This window comes from Tursiops truncatus, chromosome 6 (assembly GCF_011762595.2).
Source record: "Tursiops truncatus isolate mTurTru1 chromosome 6, mTurTru1.mat.Y, whole genome shotgun sequence".
NCBI lineage: Eukaryota > Metazoa > Chordata > Mammalia > Artiodactyla > Delphinidae > Tursiops > Tursiops truncatus.
The window spans coordinates 65,340,398-65,364,045 of NC_047039.1; the positions used below are offsets into that span (position 1 = coordinate 65,340,398).

Sequence of the window (23,648 nt, forward strand, 5' to 3'; positions counted from 1 at the left end):
GACAAGCAAAAGCTAAGAGAATTCAGCACCACCAACCCAGCTTTACAACAAATGCTAAAGGAACTTCCCTAGGCAGGAAACACAAGAGAAGGAAAAGACCTAATAACAAACCCAAAACAATTAAGAAAATGGTAATCGGGGCCTTCTCTGGTGGCGCAGTGGTTGAGAGTCCGCCTGCTGATGCAGGGGACACGGGTTCATGCCCCGGTCCAGGAAGATCCCACATGCCGCAGAGTGGCTGGGCCCGTGAGCCATGGCCGCTGAGCCTGTGCGTCCGGAGCCTGTGCTCCGCAATGGGAGATGCCACAAGAGTGAGAAGCCTGCGTACTGCAAAAAAAAAAAAAAAAAGAAGAAAGTGGTAATAGGAACATACATATCGGTAATTACCTTAAATGTAAATGGACTAAATGCTCCAACCAAAACACACAGACTGGATGAATGGATGCAAAAACAAAACCCTCATATATGCCATCTACAAGAGACCCACTTCAGACCTAGGGAAACATACAGACTGAAAGTGAGGGGATGGAAAAAGATATTCCATGCACATGGAAATCAAAAGAAAGCTGGAGTAACAATTCTCATATCAGACAAAATAGACTTTAAAATAAAGACTATTACAACAGACAAAGAAGGACACTACATAATGATCAAGGGATCAATCCAAGAAGAAGATATAACAACTGTAAATATGTACACACCCAATGTAGGAGCACCTCAATACATAAGGCAAATGCTAACAGCCATAAAAGGGGAAATCGACAGTAACACATTCATAGTAGGGGACTTTGACACCTCACTTTCACCAATGGACAGATCAAACAAAATGAAAATAAATAAGGAAACACAAGCTTTAAATCACACATTAAAAAAGATGGACTTAATTGATATCTATAGGACATTCCATCCAAAAACAACAGAATACACTTTCTTCTCAAGTGCTCATGGAACATTCTCCAGGATAGATCATACCTTGGTTCCAAATCAAGCCTTGGTAAATTTAAGAACATTGAAATCATATCAGGTATCTTTACTGACCACAATGCTATGAGACTAGATATCAATTACAGGAAAAAAACTGTAAAAAATACAGACACATGGAGCCTAAACAATGAACTACTAAATAACCAAGAGATCACTGAAGAAATCAAAAAATACCTAGAAACAAATGACAATGAAAACACGACAACCCAAAACCTATGGGATGCAGCAAGAGCAGTTCTAAGAGAAAAGTTTATAGCAATATAATCCTACCTTAGGAAACAAGAATAATCTCAAACAACCTATCCTTACACCTAAAGCAATTAGAGAAAGAGAAACGAAAGAAGCCCCAAATTTAGCATAAGGAAAGAAATCATAAAGATCAGATCAGAAATAAATGAAAAAGAAATGAAGGAAACAAGAACAAAGATCAATAAAACTAAAAGCTGGTCTTTGAGAAGATAAACAAAATTGATAAAACATTAGCCAGACTCATCAAGAAAAAAAGGGAAAAGACTCAAATCAACAAAATTAGAAATGAAAAAGGAGAAGTAACAACTGACACTGCAGAAATACAAAAGATCATGAGAGATTACTACAAGCAACTATATGCCAATAAAATGGACAAATTCTTAGGAAAGCACAACCTTCCGAGACTGAACCCGGAAGAAATAGAAAATATAAACAGACCAATCACAAGCACTGAAATTGAAACTGTGATTAAAAATCTTCCAGTAAACAAAAACCCAGGACCAGATGGCTTCACAGGTGAATTCTATCAAACATTTAGAGAAGAGCTAACACCTATCCTTCTCAAACTCTTCCAAAATATAGCAGAGGGAGGAACACTCCCAGACTCATTCTACGAGGCCACCATCACCTTGATACCAAAATCAGACAATGATGGCACTAAAAAAGAAAACTACAGGCCAATATCATTGATGCACATAGATGCAAAAATCCTGAACAAAATACTAGTAAACCGAATCCAAAAGCACATTAGAAGGATCGTACACCATGATGAAGTGGGATTTATCCCAGGGGTGCAAGGATTCTTCAATATATGCAAATCAATCAATGTGATACACCATATTAACAAATTCAAGGAGAAAAACCATGATACTCTCAATGGATGCTGGAAAACTTTTGACAAAATTCAACACCCATTTATGATAAAAACCCTCCTTAAAGTAGGCATAGAGGGAACTTACCTCAACATAATAAAGGCCATATATGACAAACCCACAGCCAACATCGTCCTCAATGGTGAAAAACTGAAACTGTTTCCACTAAGATCACGAACAAGACAATGTTGCTCACTCTCACCACTATTATTCAACATAATTTTGGAAGTTTTAGCTACAACAATCAGAGAAGAAAAAGAAATAAAAGGAACCCAAGTCGGAAAAGAGGAAGTAGAACTGTCACTGTTTGCAGATGACATGATACTATACATAGAGAATCCTAAAAATGCCACCAGAAAACTACTAGAGCTAATCAATGAATTTGGAAAAGAAGCGGGATACAAAATTAATGCACAGAAATCTCTTGCATTCTTTTACACTAATGATGAAAATTCTGAAAGAGAAATTAAAGAAACACTCCCATTTACCATTGCAACAAAAAGAATAAAATACTGAGGAATAAACCTACCTAAGGAGACAAAAGACCTGTATGCAGAAAACTATAAGACACTGAGGAAAGAAATTAAAGATGATACAAACAGATGGAGAGATATACCATGTTCTTGGATTGGAAGAATCAACATTATGAAAATGACTGTACTACCCAAAGCAATCTACAGATTCAATGCAATGCCTATCAAACTACCTATGGCATTTTTCACAGAACTAGAACAAAAAAATTCACAATTTGTATGGAAACACAAAAGACCCCGAATAGCCAAAGCAATCTTGAGAAAGAAAAACAGAGCTGGAGGAATCTGGCTCCCTGACTTCAGACTCTACTACAAAGCTACAGTAATCAAGACAGTATGGTACTAGCACAAAAACAGAAATATCAGTCAAATGAACAAGCTAGAAAGCCCAGAGCTAAACCCACGCCCATATGGCCACCTTATCTTTGATAAAGGGGGCAAGAATATACAGTGGAGAAAAGACAGCCTCTTCAATAAGTGGTGCTGGGAAAACTGGACAGCTACATGTAAAAGAATGCCATACACAAAAATAAACTCAAAATGGATTCAAGACCTAAGTGTAAAGCCAGACACTATCAAACTCTTAGAGGAAAACATAGGCAGAACACTCTATGACATAAATCACAGCAAGATTCTTTTTGACCCACCTCCTAGAGAAATGGAAATAGAAACAAAAATAAACAAATGGGACCTAATGAAACTGAAAAGCTTTTGCACAGCAAAGGAAACCATAAACAAGACGAAAAGACAACCCTCAGAATGGGAGAAAATAGTTGCAAACAAAGCAACTGACAAAGGATCAATCTCTAAAATAGACAAGCAGCTCATGCAGCTCAATATCCAAAAAACAAACAACCCAATCCAAAGATGGGCAGAAGACCTAAATAGACATTTCTCCAAAGAAGGTATGCAGATTGCCAACAAACACATGAAAGGATGCTCAACATTGCTAATCATTAGAGAAATGCAAATCTAAACTACAATGAGGTATCATCTCACACCGGTCAGAATGGCCATCATCAAAAATTCTGCAAACAGTAAATGTTGGAGAGGGTGTGGAGAAAAGGGAACCCTCTTGCACTGTTGATGGGAATGTAAATTGATACAGCCACTATGTAGAACAGTATGGACATTCCTTAAAAAACTAAAATTAGAACTACCATATGACCCAGCAATCCCACTACTGGGCTTATAGCCTGAGAAAGCCATAATTCAAAAAGAGTCATGTACCACAATGTTCATTGCAGCTCTATTTACAATAGCCAGGACATGGAAGCAACCTAAGTGTCCATCGACAGATGAATAGATAAAAAAGATGTGGCACATATACACAGTGGAATATTACTCAGCCATAAAAAGAAACTAAATTGGGTTATTTGTAGTGAGGTGGGTGAACCTAGAGACTGTCATACAGAATGAAGTAAGTTAGAAAGTGAAAACAAATACCATATGCTAACACATATATATGGAATCTACAAAAAAAAGTTGGTTCTGATGAACCTAGGGGCAGGACAGGAATAAAGACACAGATGTAGTAAATGGATGCGGGAAGGGGGAAGGGTAAACTGGGACGAAGTGAGAGAGTGGCGTGGACATATATACGCTACCAAATGTAAAACAGTTAGCTAGTGGGAAGCAGCCGCATAGCACTGGGAGATCGGCTCTGTGCTTTGTGACCACCGGGGGTGGGGGCTGGGGATAGGGAGGGTGGGAGGGAGATGCAAGAGGAAAGAGATATGGGGACATAAGTATACGTATAGCTGATACACTTTGTTATAAAGCAGAAACTAACAACATTGTAAAGCTGTTATACTCCAATAAAGATGTTAAAAAAATATATACAAAGAACTCATACAACTCAACATGAAAAATAAACAACCCAATTAAAAAATGTTAGAAAGTGGTCAGAAACAGGCACATGAAAAGGTGCTCTATATTGTTAATTATTAGAGAAATGCAAATCAAAACTATTACAATGAGGTATCACCTCACACCTGTCAGATGGCCATCATTAAAAAGCCTATAAATAATAAATGCTGGAGAGGGTGTGCAGAAAAAGGAGCCCTCCTACACCGTTGATGGGAATGTGAATTGGTGCAGCCACTACAGAGAACAGTATGGCGATTCCTTAAAAAATTAAAAATAGAACTACCATATGATTCTGCAATCCCACTCTTGGGCATATATTTGGAGAAAACTCTAATTTGAAAAGATGCACCCCAGTGTTCATAGCAGCACTTTCTACAGTAGCCAAAACATGGAGGCAACCATGTGTTCCTTGACAGATGAATGGATAAAGAAGATGTGGCACATACATACATAATGGAATATTATTTAGCCATAAAAAAAGTGAAAAATAATGCCATTTGCAGCAACATGGATGGACCTAGAGATTATCATACTAAATGAAGTAAGCCAGAGAAAAAAATATCATATGGTATTACTTATATGTGAAATCTTAAAAAAGGATACAAGTGAACATTTTTACAAAACAGAAACAGACTCACATACATAGAAAACAAAACTTATGGTTACCAAAGGGGAAAGGGGGTGGAGGGATAAATTAGGAGCTTGGGGTTAACAGACACACGCTACTTTATATAGGATAGATAAAGAGCAAGGTCCTACTGTATAGCCCACGGAACTATAATCAGTATCTTCTAAGAACCTACAATGAAAAAGAATGAAAAAGTACATATATATATATGTATGTATATATATATATATATATATATACACACACACACACACACATCCACACACATATGCATGCATATAAAACTGAACCACTTTGCTGTACACCAGAAACTAACACATTGTAAATCAATTATACTTCAATAAAAAATAAAAATCGGCAGAGGATCCGAATAGGCATTTTTGTAAAGAAGATGTACAGATGTCACAGAAAAAGACGGTTAATATCACTAATCACCAGAGAGATGCAAATCAGAACCACAGTGAGCTATCACGTCACATCCATCAGAGTGGGTATTATCAAAAAGACAATAAATAATAAGCGTTGGCAAGGATGTAGAGAAAAGGGAACCCTCATGCCCATTGGTGGGAATGTAAATTAGTGCAGCCACTATGGAAAATAGTATGGAGAGTCCTCAAAAAATTAAAACTAGAACTACTGTATGATCCAGCATTTCCACTCCTGGGATTTATCCAAAGGAAACAGAAACACTAATTCGATAAGATATATACACCCCTGTGTTCATTGCACCATTGTTTTATGATAGCCAAGATACGGAAGCAGCTCAAGTGCCCATCAATAAATGAATGGAAAAACAAGATGTGGTATGCATATGCAATGAAATATTACTTAACCTTAAAAAACAATGAAATCTTGCCATTTGTGACAACATGGATGGACCTAGAGGGTATTATGTTAAGTGAAATGTCATACAGAGAAAGACAAATACTGTTTGATTTCACTTATATGTGGAATCTGAAAAACAAAACAAATGACCAAACATAACAAAACAGAAACAGAGACATAGACACAGAGAACAAAGAGGTGGTTACCAGAGGGGAGAGGGGTGTGGGGGGAAAAGAAATAGGTGAGGGAGATTAAGAGGTACAAACTTCAGTTGCAAAATAAATGAGTCATGAGTATGAAATGTACAGTGTGGGGAATATAGTCAAAAATTATGTAGTATCTTTGTATGGAGACAGATCTTAACTAGACTCATTGTGGTGATCAGTTTGAAATGTACAGAGGTAGCAAATCACTATGCTGTGTAACAGGAACTAGCATAGTGATGTAGGTCAATTATACTTCAAAAACAAACGAACTCATAGAAAAGGAGATCAGATTTGTGGCTACCAGAGGCGGGAGGTGGGGGAAGGGGGCATTAGAGGAAGGTGGTCAAAAGGTACAAACTTCCAGTTATAAGATAAATAAGCATTAGGGATGTGATGTACACCATGGTGAATATAACGACCACTGCTGCATGTTATATAGGAAAGTTGTTAAGAGAGTAAATCCTAAGAGTTCTCATCACGAGGAAAAAAATTTTTTTCTATTTCTTTAATTTTATATCTATATGAGATGATGGCTCATTGTGATGGCTAAACTTATTGTGATACTCATTTCATGATGTATGTAAGTCACATCAATGCTCTATGCAAACTTTCTGGAAGAAGAAAATTCCATGTGAAGTAAAAAACCAAATGTAATCACCAAAATTATTAAAAATTTGTAAGACCATAGAAGAAATTTATAAATATCTTGGGGTATAAAAAGCTTTGCTAAATAAGAAGCCAAAAAAGCACAAGAAACAAGTACATAAATGTGATTACATGAAAAAGCAAAACATTTGTATAACCAAAAAAAAAAAAACCAGGTATAAAATTAACATAAGCACATAGGATATTTCTAAAATGATAGAAAGTGAGGACAATAGTTTCCACAAAAGTTGGGAATTGGGGGAAGGATTAAGAATAGTAGACTTTTCATTATATAAATGCCTTTTAGTAAACTATTTTTTACTTGTTGCCTACTTTTAAAGTGAAACAAAAATAGGTGTGTATTCCCTATTTTTATAACAAAAAACAACATAGTGGAAGAAAATATTTACCCCGAATAGAATAGGAAACTAATAAATATCCAGAATATATCAAGAACTCCGACGATGACAAAAACGTAAAGAGAAATGAGCAAAGGATAGTAACACAAAATTATCTTTGAGGTGGCTAAAAATATGTAAAAATATTAAATTTCTCTAGTTATTAGTGGTATTCACATTTAAATTAAATTAAATTGGAAACAAGTTGTCATTTTTCACCAACCATGCTTACAAAGATTCTAAAGTTAGATAATATTCAGCACTGGTAAGAGGCGTGGGAAATATGTAATCTTACAAAGTGTGGTAAAGCGGTCTGGCCATTTTGGAAGACAGTTTCTCAGGAGCTATTAAAATTTTAAATGTTCATCCCTCGTACCCCAGCAATTCATTTTCTCTTGAGCTACCTTAGAGAATAATCACACATGGCACTAATCACGTCCTTGCCTGATTTTAGTTGGAGCTAATTTGGGACATTCCGTCCATTTTCAATTCAGCCACTTTTAATGCCCTGAGATCAGAATGATAAAGTTGCTGTTCCCATAAGCCGACTTAAAAACTAGGTTAGGAACAGCAAAATTTTAACAATGGCCGTTAACAAAAATAATCACATTCCATTTTTAATTATCACTTTAGATGAAAACACGTCATAGTGGAACATTATTTTGTAAAAGTAGAGTTTAAACCTTTTTTTCCTTTTTCTTTTTTTAGAATTTAAACCAGAATCCAAGGACTCTTTTGCCCAAATTTTATGGACTGTATTGCATGCAATCAGGGGGCATTAACATCAGAATTGTGGTGATGAACAATGTCTTACCACGCTCCATGAGAATGCACTTTACATATGACTTGAAAGGCTCAACCTATAAGCGAAGAGCCTCCCGAAAAGAGAGAGAGAAATCCAGCCCCACGTTTAAGGACTTAGATTTCCTGCAAGACATGCACGAAGGGTTGTATTTTGATACAGAAACATACAATGCGCTCATGAAGACGCTTCAGAGAGACTGCCGGGTAAGGAAATGTCATTGCTGTGAATGCCTTTGAAAAGTCATCTGTGGTAAGGTACCTTTGTAAGAATGTCCAAAAACTGTCACATGGAATCCCATCATTACCAATCCTGATGCTGATCCAGGCTTCCCCGTTCTTGAAGGAACTGGTGGATGATAAGGGAATTGTCTGGGGTCTGTTGGTTTTATTAATAAGCTAAGTCAGCTTTCTTTGATCAAATGAAACAATAATTTTGTTTTTCTTTTCATCCTCCCCTGTGGGAAAGGTGTTTAAAGTGGAGGGAAAAGAAGTTTAGGTTTAACACAGTGATTAGCGAGAAAAGCCATATACAAGACGGATGAAGTAAGATTCCAACAGAGGAGAGTAGCTTAGAGAAAATGCACTTGGTGGGATTGCTAAGTGGATCCCTGGAAATCCACTGTATATGCAGAACCATGAGGTGGGCCCATTTGCTGAAATTGCTTTATGTGATCTGAATAAGAGGCGATCAGGAATGAGGCTTGACAGAGCAAAGACCGTTCCATGCAAAGTAGCCAGAGAGATTATCAAGAGGAGGAGTTCCCCCAGCCAGCAATGCATAAGAAGAAAAGAAAAAAAAGTAAAACCAAAGTCCAGGATAAATTTTTCTGACATGGTAAATTTACAGAAAGTAGGTAAAAGCCCTTTTGGAGAAATAGATGCAAATGCAACTCTGCTAGGTTCTGAAGGATGATGATCATTTGATTAACAGATTCTCAGGAATGCTATTTCCTGGCCCAGATGAACTTAGGAGAACCATGCAGGTTCTCAGCTGGGTTGGGCATGTTGGAGATGGGCTGAAGGTGTGCTGGTGCGAGGTTGTGACCAGGGCTTTCTGGAGAAGAGACTAGGACTCATGGGGCCTGATCACTGGGAAATATGGGGTGTGCCTTGGCTTCCTGGGCCTTCTGTGGACTTGGTCAGATGACACACCTTGTTACAGGGGAGGGAAGGTCCCTTCTCTGCCAGACTCGAGCTCACCTGAAGGTGAAGAAGGCGGTCTAACCACCGCATGTAATGTATAACATGGGGAATCCTCAACGAGAAGCACAGCCCCACTGTCGCTGGGTTTTTTCTTTCTGTGTGTTAAAACATCTCTGATAACGCATAAAGATGTGTCCTTGGAATTGTTTGTTTCATCGGTAGAGGATTTACTCCACAGCTCCTGTCCTTTAGATGCCATTCATTGATGCTTCGAGTTTACCAAGCTAGCCTAAGATATTTCCCTTTTGTTTTTAAATTGAAGTATAGTTAACTTACAATGTTGTGTTAGTTTCAGATGTATGGCAAAGTGATTCAGTTATACATATATGTATATATATATTCTTTTTCAGATTCTTCTCCATTATAGGTTATTAGAAGTTATTGAGTATAGTTCCCTGTTCTATATAGTAGGTCCTTGTTGTTTACCTGTTTTATATATAATAGTGTATATGTTAATCCCAAACTCCTAATTTATCCCTCCCCCCCTTTCCCCTTGGGTGACCATAAGTTTGTTTTCTGTCTGTCAGTCTATTTCTGTTTTGTAAATAAGTTCATTTGTATCATTTTTTTAGGTTCCACATATAAGTGATACCATATATTTGTCTTTCTCTGTTTGACTGACTAAACTTAATAGCCTAAGATTTTTTAATGCATTATTTCTTTTAATTATCTCAGCCACCATTTGACATCAGTACCATTCATACTCCCATTTTAATTGGTGAATAATTAGGTTCTTAAAAAGGTTAACAAACCTGTCCAGCATCACCTAGCAAGTCAGTGGCAGAGCCCACACCTGTTTGGGGACAAAGCATGTGCTCTTAACAATTGAAATTTAAAGATTCAATGTAAGGATTTTTTTAAAACTATCTTTTCAGAAGTCATGGGAATAACAGTGGGAACCAAGCAAACAAAAAGCTATCCAGCTGATCTATTCAGATATCTGGGTGCATATGAGTGACTCTTGTTTTTCTTTAAAAAGGAAAAAATAAAACATATACACATTTTAGGAGAAACCTTTTCCTGTGCTTTTCAACCCTGACAGGATGTGGGTGAAAAGTGACTCTCAGTTCCCCAGGGTTTCAAACAATTTTAGATTTGCTTTCTCTTTGTGTGTGTGTGCATTTCTTGCCTCTTGAATATGGAAAGCCTTTTTGCTGCTGTTTTCTAAAGCCACAGGCTCCTATGCCAGAAAAAAAAGGAAAGGTCAAATGTAAAAAGCCATTGCACAGGATTTGTCTGTTTATTAGCATTTCCTAAGCCCAATCCTGATAGAACAAGGTCAAACATGACTCTTCGTCAGGAATGAGACCCTGGGGATTTGCCTTTTTAGTTTTTATTTTTTGAGGATTTGTTGTGCTAAGGCACATAAAGGTCAATGTGGAGGTATCCTAAGCCTGACTCCCTGTCTTTCATTGCATTTGAACTTGTCAAAGACACAGATCATGAAACTTCCTTAAATTGCGCACATCGGCCTTCAGAAAGGCTTTTCTTGGGGTGGAGCTGGAGCATGGGAATGGCATGCTGCGGGGGAACCTGAGTCCCTTCTGTGATCTGCCTTGACTATGACCAAGGCCTCTGTGATCTGGAGTCAGCAGCTGATTCTCAGATCAGAGCTACCTGGAGGAAGGCACTTTTCTGGAATGGTAGGTCTTAATATTTAATAGTCATGGGCCTCTTTGTAAAACTGATGAAAGCTGTGAACTGTCTTTCATGAATCCCTTGCAGCCCATCGTCTCTCTACCGGCTCCCTACCCCGGGCTAACGACCCCCATCCTAGAGCCGAGCAGACTCATCTCTCTTTCTTCAGGTCATCCTCTGAAGGGCTGGAATAGGATGTGTGGTTGGCATTGCCCACAGCATCTCTTACCCTGACATTTCCCTCACTTTGCAGAGCTGAGCTTTAGCACCAGATGAGGTGCTGTGGAGATCCAGGGAGGATGTAAGTTCCCCCTGGGGCTGGCACCGGCCCCAAACGATCGGGAATCTCTGCTGTTAACAATCCTCTGAGTGAGGCAGTGCTGCTAAGGCTCTAGAAACAAGTCAGGCAGGGGACTGGATTACTGTGTCACCAGCCCAGCCAAAGAAAGGTGAGCTACACCCATCACTTATCAGACATGCATCGCAGGCCTCCTGTGTGCCAACATGAGGTGAATGACCTCTATTTTTATTTTTTTGCATTTTTTTGAAGCATCAAAAAATGTGATTTATTAATATGTGATAAACATACTCTCAGCAAGAAATTTCAATCAATTCTGATGTCAATTCATCATCTCAGCGGTAGCAAGATCTTTAAGACAGAAGTAAGGTTAGGATGGAGGGAGGGAGGGAGAAATGAAGGAAGGTCAGGTGTCTGGATGCCTGGATATTAGATCTTCCATTGATAAGCTGTATGATATTCGACAAGTCATAAGTTCTCTAAACCACAATTTTTCCTTAATATATAAGCTCATCTTATGTCCCAGGAGCACTGTGATGATTAACTTAGATGGTGTAGGTGACATTATTTTATAAATGATAAAGCCAATATAATATAAATGTTTATATTTATAAATACTTATATTTATTATTATAAATTATTTATTATTATTTATCTTTATAAATAATATGAATTTTGAATTTTATTGATTTTTTATACAGCAGGTTCTATTTTTAATCAGTTGCCATTCAGAATATTAAGTGCAATGATAATATTCTAAAGCATTTGAGGGATCAGAGTAGGTAACATCATAGCTTGGTTCTGAAGAAGGAGAAGAGTTCTCCAGGTAGGCAAAGAAGTAGAAGCATATTTCTAGGAAGAGAAAATAATATAAGCTAAGCATGAAATGGCATAACATGTTCCAGGAACTAGAGTTGTTTGGTGTTGCAACAGTTAATAGTAAAGGAACATGTGAGGTAGGAGAGAAATGCCGTCAGGAACCAAAAATGTCAAAAGACCCTTTCTGCTGGTGCCAGGTCCTCTTAAGGGTAAAGCCAGGAATCCCAGACCTTTAGACCTCAGCTTTTCTGTTGTTCCCAGATAGAAACGATAACCCTCCTCACCTCTTGCTGCCGACTTCTTGCTTCCTGCCCCCACCTCTTTCATACTTCGGCGTGACGTCTCAGATCCCAGGACTCCATTTCCCTTGCGTAACTGCTGGCCGGAAGATACCTGCCTGACTCATTGACCCAGCCTGACCTGCATGCATTGTGCCCTGCTCCCCACAGCCTACTTCCCTGACCCCCCATCAGAGCTGCTGCTTCTGGACTCTGCATCCAAAACAGCCTGGGCCGCCTCAACCCACAGTGAGCCCTCTTGACAAATGCCATCTTCCCCTGCGCCCTTTGAGCAGCCCCCGAATCCTTTTCCCCAGCTTCCCCAGCCCGGCCTCGGGCCCTTGCCCGTAAGCCTGTCCCCCTGTGCTGGTCCATGCCTACCAACTCCTCCACGTGGCACGCTGGCCACTTGGAACTCTTCTAGGGAACGGAGCGCACTTTATCCTTCAACCCTGCCAAGGCCACTTGCCCACAGGCTTCAGACAAAGGGCTCTTTCCAAAAGCAGGGATCCAGATCTTGGGTTCTCTCTGGCTCCCACATTGCTGTTCCCTGTAGGCTACGTCTGGGGAAAATGGACATGTGAATAACTGGGTTCCCTTTCTGGAAGCATTTCCTCTTCTTTGGCCTCACCTCTGCCTGCTGTGACAGCCATCTACACCCATAAGAGAACCTGGCCCAGGGTAAGAGTTATGTCAGCAGAAAGTACCACCAGGGCATCACAGGTCACTTGCCATCAAAAACAGGAAGTAGGATTTATTCAAACCATCCCCTATGGTCCCCATGTGACAAGCTGAGAGACACATCCTATGTGAAAACTGGTGTTCCCAGGTACTCCATTATCTTCCCACAGCCTGTTCCTCTGCCCGTCCTCCCTGGCCTGGGGATATGATCAGCATGAAGCCAGTTGCCCACATCAGTACCCTGAAGCTACTCTTTCCATCCTTCTTTCTTGTTCTCTTTCCCCACACTCAGTGAATCACCGTGTCCTATCCAGTCCTTCTCCTAAATAACTCTTGGATCTGCCCCCTCCTCTCCAGATGCACAGCCACGGCCCTTATTGAGACCTTTCCTCACCTGGAGTTTTGCAGTAGCCTCTTTGCTAGTTTTCACTATCACTGCCTTTCAGCATATCCCTAATGCTGCTGCCAAAGTGATCCTCAGATCAGAAGACCACCAGTTCCTGAAGATCCTCTAGTGGAGGTCCTCTACTGCCTCTGGGCCAGAGCCATACTTACTTCCTAGCTTGGAACATTCAGATCCTTCCTGATCTGTTCCTTGCTGCTTCTCCAGATGCTCCTTCAGCTTCCTTCTTCAGCCTTCTCTCCCCTCTCCCCAGAGCATCTCTACTCTCCAGCCATTCTGATCTACTGGACATGTTCTCTAAAGGTTTTGGTTTTTTTTTTTTTTTTTTTTTTTGTGGTACTTGGGCCTCTCACTGTTGTGGCCTCTCCCGTTGCGGAGCACAGGCTCCAGACACGCAGGCTCAGGACGCGCAGGCTCAGCGGCCATGGCTCACGGGCCCAGCCACTCCGCGGCATGTGGGATCCTCCCAGATCGGGGCACGAACCCGCGTCCCCTGCATCGGCAGGCGGACTCTCAACCACTGCGCCACCACGGAAGCCCAAGGTTTTGGTCTTTTAATACATGTGTCAGTCCACTGGACCATTCTTCCCCTGTCTCCTTTACCTGTCCCCCTCCTACTCATCTCTTCCATGAAGACCACCATGCTGCGGTTCCCCAAGCCTCCGGGGCTGACCTCTTTTGAGGGATTTATCACACTATTTTATTTATTCACATGTAGATCCTTGAGCATGAGGATCAAACCTTAAAGTCTTTGTTAGCTTCACTGCCTGGTGCTTAGTTAGTACTTAGTAACTGTTCATTGAAACACATATTCGAGGGACGTCTCTGGTGGAGCAGTGGTTAAGAATCCACCTGTCAGTGCAGGAGACACAGGTTCAATCCCTGCTCCGGGAAGATCCCACATGCTGCAGAGCGGCTAAGCCCATGCGCCACAACTACTGAGCCTGTGCTCTAGAGCCCGTGAGCCACAGCTACTGAGCCCGCATGCCACAACTACTGAAGCCTGCACGCCTAGAGCCCGTGCTCCACAACAAGAGAAACCACTGCGATGAGAAGCCTGCGCACCGCAATGAAGAGTAGCCCCCGCTCGCCACAACTAGAGAAAGCCTGCGCGCAGCAATGAAGACCAAATGCAGCCAAAAATAAATACATAAAATAAATAAATTTTAAAAAGAAAAGAAAAAAAATACATATTCGAGCAAGGGAATAAACTATCTGATGATAGAGGGAGACAGGTTTAGTCACACTTCCAAAAACAATCTATCTTTGGTGACTTTTGTACATCTAGCTGTCTTTCAAGTTCTGCGTATTTTTGAAGAAGTATCCGCTTTCCCTGCAATGCCTGCCACATATAGCATTGAGAATTTAATAAAGCAGATGATCTCCCTTTTGAATCACTTGGGATTTTTTTTAAAAACTGTACTGATTGTCCCCATGTTAAAAGTCATTTGTGTAACAGAAGTATTTTTATCTTTCAATTATTTTCCCATAGAAATAGTATTGTAAATAGTCATTAGACTTTATTTTATTTAATACTGATCCTTATCTCCTTTAGGTGTATATCCAGTCTCCCTAGCTAGACTGTAAATGTCTCAAAGGCCAAAGCTCATTCCTTATACCGCTCTGCAGCTGCGTACCTGACTTATTGTGTACACTCAGTACATATTACAAGATTAGGAAATTAAAGTTGACTTGAAATTTACATATTAATTTTGGAAGAACAATTGGGAACTATTTTGTGTGCATTTTAAATTTACTATAATTATTTCTTCTCTGACATATGTATGAAAAATCTAAAATGTCTCATATCATTTAATTAATTTGATAAATTATTACATCCTACAATATTTATTGATAATTCTGGGGAGATGACAATGATAAAGTATATTAGTAAGAACTTGTGTTTGCAATTCAAATAGTTCTTATGTGGGAGTCATATCAGACAGTCTTGATAATTAATGACCTAAATGACTTATTTTACATTTATTATTTTTTTTGTTGAGCAGCAAATTTATTAATTTTTATGTGGTGTGGAACCAATTTTCCTTTTTCACACAAATGTCTGTCATCATAAATATTAATATTAATGAAATATTAATGAAACTGGTCTTAAGAATACTGAGACTTTTTGATCTGCAAACTGGGATTTCATCCTAACTATGTATGGCAAGCTCTAAATTTGTAGATCAGATTCTTCTCAGCTATAGGCATGTTTGTATGAGTTACAGTGTAGGTTATTTTCTTTAATACGTAATTTAGCATAATGTTACTGCTTACCCCATAGCTATAAATTTCTTTAGCATTAATTTTTTTGCATTTAGTTTAGACAGGTTCTTTTCTTTTTTCATATGTATTGGTTGCCTTCCAGTTATCTTTAAGGAGGAAAAAAATGTTTCAGACCTAATAGAAAAAAGATGTACATCTCTTACTGATGACAACACTTACATTTAAGCTATTTCCTTTATCAGTAAGGAACTGGAGTTTGTTTTTAGACTTCAGCTAAAATATGGGAAGGGGACAAGGATATCATTGACTCCACATCTCTGTTCCAGACATTGAAAGATTACTTCCGAAAAAAGATATAGATAAATGCACTATTTTGCAAATTATGTCTTTAAAACACTATAATCCCATGATATATTTTATTTGCTCCATTGTTTTAAGTTATGAGTTTTGCTATCTCTTATTAGTTATTTGTAATACCAACATAAAGCAAAGATAAAGTTGGTGAAAAAAAATAAGTAAATAAAACCAACTTACGGAGTCCAAGATTGTTTGAGCTGGGAAGAATCATAGGACTTCCCTGGTAGCGCAGTTGTTAAGAATCTGCCTGCCAATGCAGGGGACACAGGTTCGAGCCCTGGTCGGGGAAGATCCCACATGCTGCGGAGCAACTAAGCCTGTGCACCACAACTACTGAGCCTGTGCTCTAGAGCCCGTGAACCACAGCTACTGAGCCCGCATGCCACAACTACTGAAGCCCACACGCCTAGAGCCCATGCTCTGCAACAAGGGAAGCCACCACAATGAGAAGCCTGTGCACCACAACGCAGAGAAGCCCCTGCTCGCCTCAACTAGAGAAAGCCCACGCGCAGCAACAAAGACACAACGCAGCCAAAAATAAAATATAAATAAATTAATTAATTAAAAGAGAATAAATTAATTAATTAAAATCATTAAAGGGCAATGAGTTTAAAAAAAAAAAAAGAAAATCATGAAGTTTCTGAGAAACAGTGGAACAATGCCTTCTGTGCTCTGGCCTGAGAGGAAATGATCTTGGACATAGATGTCTGTGTCTAGCCAAGCCAGATTTCCCTGTGAGACTGGAAATGAAGGTGTCACATATGCAAGGACTTTAAAAAACTTCCTACCTCTAAATCTTCTTTTATAAAAAAAAAATTATTTTGAAATAATTGTAGATTCACATGCAGTTGGAAGAAAAAAAATACAGAGAGATCTCATATACTCTTCACCTAGTTTTCCCAGCAGTAATATCTTGTAGGACCTTAGTACAATATTACAACTAGGAAATTGACATGGGTACAATGCAGGGATCTTTTTCAGATTTCACCAGTTTTACATGCACGCATTTGTATGTGTGCGTGGGTATGTATATATATCGTTTATGCACATGTGTATTTATGTAACCACCACAGTCAAACATAGAACAGTTCTTCCACAAAGATCCCTCCTGCTCCCCTTTTATATGTGGCCACAGACACCTCCCTCCCATCCCACCCCTCCCCAGTCCCTTGCAACCACCAATCTGTTTTCCGTCTCTATAATTTTGTTGTTTCAGGAATCATATGGTGTGTAACCTCTGAGATTGGCTTTTTTCAGTCAGCATAATACGCTTGTGATCCATCCAAGTTATTTTGTGTATTGGTAGTTTACCCTTTTTATTGCTGAGTTATGTTTCATGGTATGGATATACCACAGTTTAAGCATTCACTCATTGAATAACGTGGGTTTTCTGTAGTTTTTGACTGTTATAAATGAAGTTGCTATGAGTATTTTCATAAGGGTTTCTGCATAAGCACAAGTTTTCATTGCTCTGGTATAAATGCCCAAATGCAGCTTCTGTGTTGTATGGTAAGCACGTGTTTAGTTTTGGAAGAAACTGCTAAGCTCTTTTCCAGAGTGGCTGTACCATTTTGCATTCCCATCAGCAATGTATGAGTGATCTAGTTGCTTTTCATCCCCACCAGTATTTGCTGTCATCACTGTATATCTATATAGACACACACACACACACACACACACATATTTTGGGGGAGGGGGCTGCATCGGGTCTTTGTTGCTGCATGCAGGCTTTCTCTAGTTGTGGCGAGCCGGGGCTACTCTTCGTTGTGGTGCGCGGGCTCAGTAGTTGTGGCTTGCGGGCTCAAGAGTGCAGGCTTCACAAGTTGTGGCACACGGGCTTAGTTGCTCTGCGGCATGTGGGATCTTCCCAGACCAGGGATCGAACCCACGTCCCCTGCATTGGCAGGCAGATTCTTAACCACTGCACCACCAGGGAAGTCCCATGTCATCACTATACTTTTTATGTTAGCCATTCTGATAGGTATATATTTAAGTCTGTTAAAAAAAAATTGCTTAAGTATATACTTCACCAAAGTAAAAGATAAATCCAAAAAAGAAGTAGTTTGGGGATAAAGAGTGGTGAAAGTGAAACAAAAGAGCTTACAGTTAACTCTAATGGCTGATCATATGTCTGTGGGTCTTAATGCAATTGGTAGGGATTCCTGAGAAAGAGACACCTGAGGTACAGGACTTTAGCGCTAATAATAATCATTTCCATGAGACTTTAAAAGTTCATAGCACTTGATCTAACTCTATTCTATAGCCATTGGTATCTCTATATTGTATTGTAATTACGTGGGTACACGTTTTATGTTTGCCTACTAAAATCTGCTCTCTAGGAGAACAGGAATTGTGTGATTTCATTTTCCTACCCTTCAGATCACTTAACAGAATAGCAGTTGTCTCAGTGTTAATCTTTTGATGAAGCCTAAGAGATAACCTTTTTTTTTAATGTTTATTTATTTGGCTACGTCGGGTCTTAGTTGCAGCACGAGGGATCTTTTGTTGCGGCACGAAGGATCTTTTGTTGCGGCGCGCGGGCTTCTCTCTGGTTGTGGCGCATGGGTTTAGTTGCCCTGTGGCATGTGGGATCTTAGTTCCCCGACCAGGGATCGAACCCACATCTCCTGCATTGGAAGGTGGATTCACAACCACTGGACCACCAGGGAAGTCCCAACAACAACATTTTTGAAATTATAAATCTTACCTAATCAATAAACATAATAAGAGCAAGCTTTGTTAATAGTGTACCCATGGTTTGATACGAAATAGTACCAGAGTTAATCATCATACCAGTGTTGTGAATTGGAGGATAATGGTTTGAAGTACATTTGTATTGCTCACCTGGCCAGCATCTGTTAATGACGAATAAATTAATCAATTGCAACTGTGTTGACCGCCCAGTCCACTCAGGTATTTATTTAGGTGGTGACTGGTGTCCCCATTTAAGACTCTCTGAACGACACAGCTGTTCATCAGTCCTGGAACGGGGCTGATGTTTGTCCAGCTTTGGCACTTGCTGCTCTGCATCTCTCATGCAGGTGGGTGATGGGAAGGAGCTCCCACCGCAGTAACAGAAGGGACAAGATGGTCAGTACCAGAGAATTTCAGGGTAGCTGCCAAAATCCAAATACTCTTCTATGTTGTTGTTCATGCCTGACTTTCTACTGAGTAAGACATAGCTCAATTTGAGCCAGACAAGTAATTCTCAATATTTCAAAACAGCTATTTCAGTTTTGGGTAGAGGGAGCATTCTATCTTAGATATAACCTGTAGTTACCAAAGTAACTTAGCATTTAAAACACATCATACATGGTATATAGTCATGAAATACGTATGCACAATATAGTACCCAATACATGATTTTGTGGATGGTAAGGACTCATTTCCAAGGCTCAGTTCATCCATAGGTTGTTTCCATTAACATTTGCTCTGAGCCAGGCAGTGCTTGACATTTCAGATAGATTGTCTCACTAATCCTCACAACAGCCCTGCAGAGTGAGTGCCATGATTCCATTTTGACAGATGAAGTGGGGACCCAGGAGAGGTTCAGCTTCCCCGGGTCTGCAGAGCTTATAGTGCTGGAGCCAGGATTTCCACCCAGGTCTCTTTGGTTGCAAAACCCAGGTTCTTTCATCTGTGCACTCTCCTTAAGGGGCTTGTAGGTGTAATGGAGGAAAGTCTGTGGAAATGAAAGTGTTAAGTAATAATTTGGATGGACGCAGAGAGGGTGGGCTGGAAGTGCCCGATCACTGGTTTTCTAGCTCTGACACAGAGCTGGTGAGAAGGTGCTATAGGGGTTAAGAAAGGGCTCCATCAAAGTAGAGAACTTGGTTTGGACAAGGCAAAGAGTTAATGAAGTCTCACAACCTACTTCAAGGAAGGAGGGAGAGAGGAAAATCGTGCCAAGTGACTGAGGGAACAAAAAGTAAAATTAGTAATCCAAACATTTAGTTTTGAAAGTTTAATGAAAAGCATAATCAAGCCCATTGACACTTGCCAACTGTTACCAACATGTGTGCACATGAAATCCTGTTAACTTAAAAGCAAAACTTCTTTCTGAGAAATGTGATGGTTACAGTGGAGTCGATTGTTTTTCCAATCCGGTGGAGAGGGAGACTGGGGACGCAATGTGGGCTGTTGAATCCTGTGTGAGCAGCTTTTGAGAATTCTCATTAACTCCAGAAATTGAAGGATTATCGAGCCAGTAGTTGTTTTTTTAATGCTCACTTCAAGCCAAATGGAACAATATAAAAATTTCTACCGAAAAGAATGGAAATGAGAGACTGGAAATATCTTCCTCGACTTCTTTAAAACTCCTTTATCTTTTCCTCTCATAAGAAATAATACCTAAAGATTAGAGAACTCACATATTTCCTAAGGTGTGGAGGTGGTGATGTGTCTAGCTAACTTTCATTTTAAGTAATTTGTCACATATAAATATACAATAATTCCAGTCAAAGGAAGCTAAAGTCTTTGGGCTTTATGAAATAAAAATAGTGTGTGAGGGTTTCCTGCTTTTGTGTGAATAGAACCTACCTGTCTTTGATTTTGTAGATGACCCTGGGTCTAGAGGTTAGGTCACTGTAGGCCCCAAATAGGAGGACTCACAGAGTATCTGAGGGCAGGGAGCAACGGGAAGGAAATGTCCCCGTGGCCATATCCTCCTCCCCTGCGGGAATCCTGGGAAACCAGAGCAAAGAGGTAGAGCAGGAAGGGGAAGTGGCCGCGGGGGACATGACAGTAGCAACCCTGGCTTTGAAGATGTGTCTGGAAAGGCTGTGAGGTTGGCCGGAGTGGATCCGGTTGTGGGTGCCAGTGTAAGTCTGTCACACGGATGACCCTGTGAATTAGAGCAGGGTTGTAAATAACCAAGCCCATGGGAGACGGAGAGGTGGCGGACCCCAGCAACTTACAAAACGGAGTTGAACCTCCATAGCTTAGGAGATTCTGGAATCTAGTAAGAGACTGAGTTCCAGAGACTTAAGAAGTATTTGAGAGTTTCCAGGGTCTGGGAAAATGTTACAAAGTTTAGGAAATGGATCAGAAATATGCCCTGTGGAAACACTTTTAAAGGGGGAAAAATCTGTTTGATTTTTATAGGGCTTTATTTTATTCATTCAACAGTGCCCATTTACTGAGTACCCACGTTATGGAGGAAGAGGGCCTACATGACTGCCTTGTGAAAGGCAAGGTACTTCTTGGGCCACGCACTGGTTCTAGTTCTTTCCAAAAAGCTCAGCACATCTGGCTTCTGAGAGGCTTTGGCTCACGTACACAGCTCTTCGTCCCTGGCCCTATCAGCACTTTTATATGCGTCCTCTCTCCTGCAAGTGACTGTTCCTTTGATATCACCATTGTTCTTCCTTCAAAGACATACCTTAATTGAGTTATTTCAATCCAGCAAGGATAACTACTCTCCTCACTTCTGTTCCTCGAAATTCTGCACTTCTATACTGTGAGGTAGAGAATCTCCACAGGAGAATTTCTACCTTCCCTCAAAGGAGTGAAATGGCCAAGGACAATCTGTTATTAGTGAATTTATATATTAAATTTCAACTTTTTAAAATTTATTTTTATTTTTGGCTGCTTTGGGTCTTCGTTGCTGTGTGCGGGCTTTCTCTAGTTGCAGCGAGCTGAGGCTTCTCTTCGTTGTGGTGCGTGGGCTTCTCACCGCGGTGGCTTCTCTTGTTATGGAGCACAGGCTCTAGGTGTGCGGGCTTCAGTAGTTGTGGCTCACGGGCTTCAGTAGTTGTGGCTTGCAGGCTCTAGAGCGCGGGCTCAGTAGTTGTGGCTCACGGGCTTTAGAGCTCAGGCTCAGTAGTTGTGGCGCACGGGTTTATTTGCTCCACAGCGTGTGGGATCTTCCCGGACCAGGGCTTGAACCCGTGTCCCCTGCGTTGGCAGGCAGATTCTTAACCACTGCGCCACCAGGGAAGCCCTAAATTTCAACTTTTTATAAACAAAAGGATATATCTGTGCACTTCTCTACATGTATACTTGAAAAAACTATTTTAAAAGGGATACATAGTCCACTGGTTATATTAGTTGTCCGTAGCTATTAGGGAGGCAGGGAAGTTAAAACCTAATGTTTATTTAAAATATCCTTATCCGGCCTGAGAGTGAGCCTGGCTAGAGTCCGATATTGTTGACTTCCTCTCTTCATTCCTCCACATGAAGACCTCGTTTGTAAACTTTGCCCGTGTTCAGTCAACTTCAGCTGTTCCAAAAACAAACCATTCTAGATGCCAACTCATGGTTTACTGTGTTTTCACAAGAACTTGGTAATCTGGCTTCGGATGATCATGGACATTCTCTGGAGATAGAGCTCTGCCAGACTCTGATATTCCTCTTTATGAAAGAGCTGTACAACTTTTTCTAGATTATTAGCAATTTCAGAAAATATGTCGACAACCGTATTCTCAAGGAACAGAGAAAGCAGTGATTCCGGGTTGCAAATTTATTCTCTCCACTCAGAGGTGTAGGGAAAATTGAGTCTCTTAATTTTCCATGACTACTCTTTTGCTCACTAAAATCCAGTCTTGAACTTACCAATTAATAATATTTCAGGGCTTCCCTGGTGGCGCAGTGGTTGAGAGTCCGCCTGCCGATGCAGGGGACACAGGTTCGTGCCCCGGTCCAGGAAGATCCCACATGCCGCGGAGCGGCTGGGCCCGTGAGCCATGGCCACTGGGCCTGCACGTCCGGGGCCTGTGCTCCGCAACGGAAGAGGCCACAACAGTGAGAGGTCCGCGTACCGGAAAAAAAATAAATAAATAAAAAATAATATTTCAGTCTTTTCGGGTTTAAATAGTCACGTCTCAATTTTAATAGTCTTCTTATTCAAAGTTGAACTCCCTCTGAGGACTGGTGTAGACTGACCCTCTTTTATTGCTCCATCTTTTTAGATACACACCATTGAAAATGTAGGGTATTGATCACATCTTGACATACAGAGACTAGAACATTGCTACAGGGCCCTCCACTTACTATATTCTATTTCCACCTCAAAACATCACCCTCATGCTGTGTGGGATGTGGCACTGAGCTACTATCCTATGCTTTCTTTAATTTTGACCATGTACATATATAATTGTTTCTTAAATAAATCAAAATACCTCAAGACCCCAAAGAATTCATTTCTAGTGACGGCTCCCACAACCTGGGTTTTCTGTCACTTCTTAAAACTTACCCCACGGGTAGGTACTTGTTCTTCGTAAGTCGTAAGTTTTTCCGTACAAATGATGACTTTCCCAGACTTAAGACTGTTCCTGCCCTGTGGAACCTTTTATGATCTCAGAGCATGGTTTGGCTTGATTTTTCTGGCTTCAAACCACCACAGGAATCTTGGTTGACAAATTATACCTTCCCTTCCTACCAAATTAATTACATGTCATTCAACAAATAGTTTAAATTCTTGCTCTGCAAAAGGCTCTGTGCTAAGTCTGTGGGAGGGATAAAAATGAATAGGATATGGCCCTCGCCTCAAAGAAGCCTAGTGTTTAAACCATAAGGCCAGACCACTGAGGTCTTATTTATTGTGGACAGATTACCCCATTCTTCTTTGCTGTCTTTGTTTATTAAAGTGCAGAGGGGAGGGAAGAGGACTTTTTTCCTCTTTACCCAGAGAGGCAGTTCACCACAGCAGGTGGACTGTAGTAGACAGTGAGGAAGATTCAGGAATTGCACCTCATACATTGAAGTGGATGTGGAAACTTGTGCCACGTGTGGC

General features: G+C 40.4%; 1 protein-coding gene across 9 annotated transcripts in view; it reads left to right on the forward strand.

Annotated features, from left to right (window-relative positions):
* The window catches only part of PIP5K1B (phosphatidylinositol-4-phosphate 5-kinase type 1 beta), a 330,062-nt gene that overhangs the window by 190,740 nt on the left and 115,674 nt on the right, over window positions 1–23,648 (forward strand). For 8 of the 9 annotated variants that reach the window (XM_073806188.1, XM_019934739.3, XM_073806189.1 and 5 more), the window contains one exon: window positions 7,918–8,217. The exons of the other annotated variant lie outside the window; for it this stretch is intronic. In XM_073806188.1, the coding sequence (XP_073662289.1) occupies window positions 7,918–8,217 (300 nt within the window). The remainder of the gene's footprint in view (window positions 1–7,917; window positions 8,218–23,648) is intronic. 9 annotated transcript variants of the gene reach the window in all.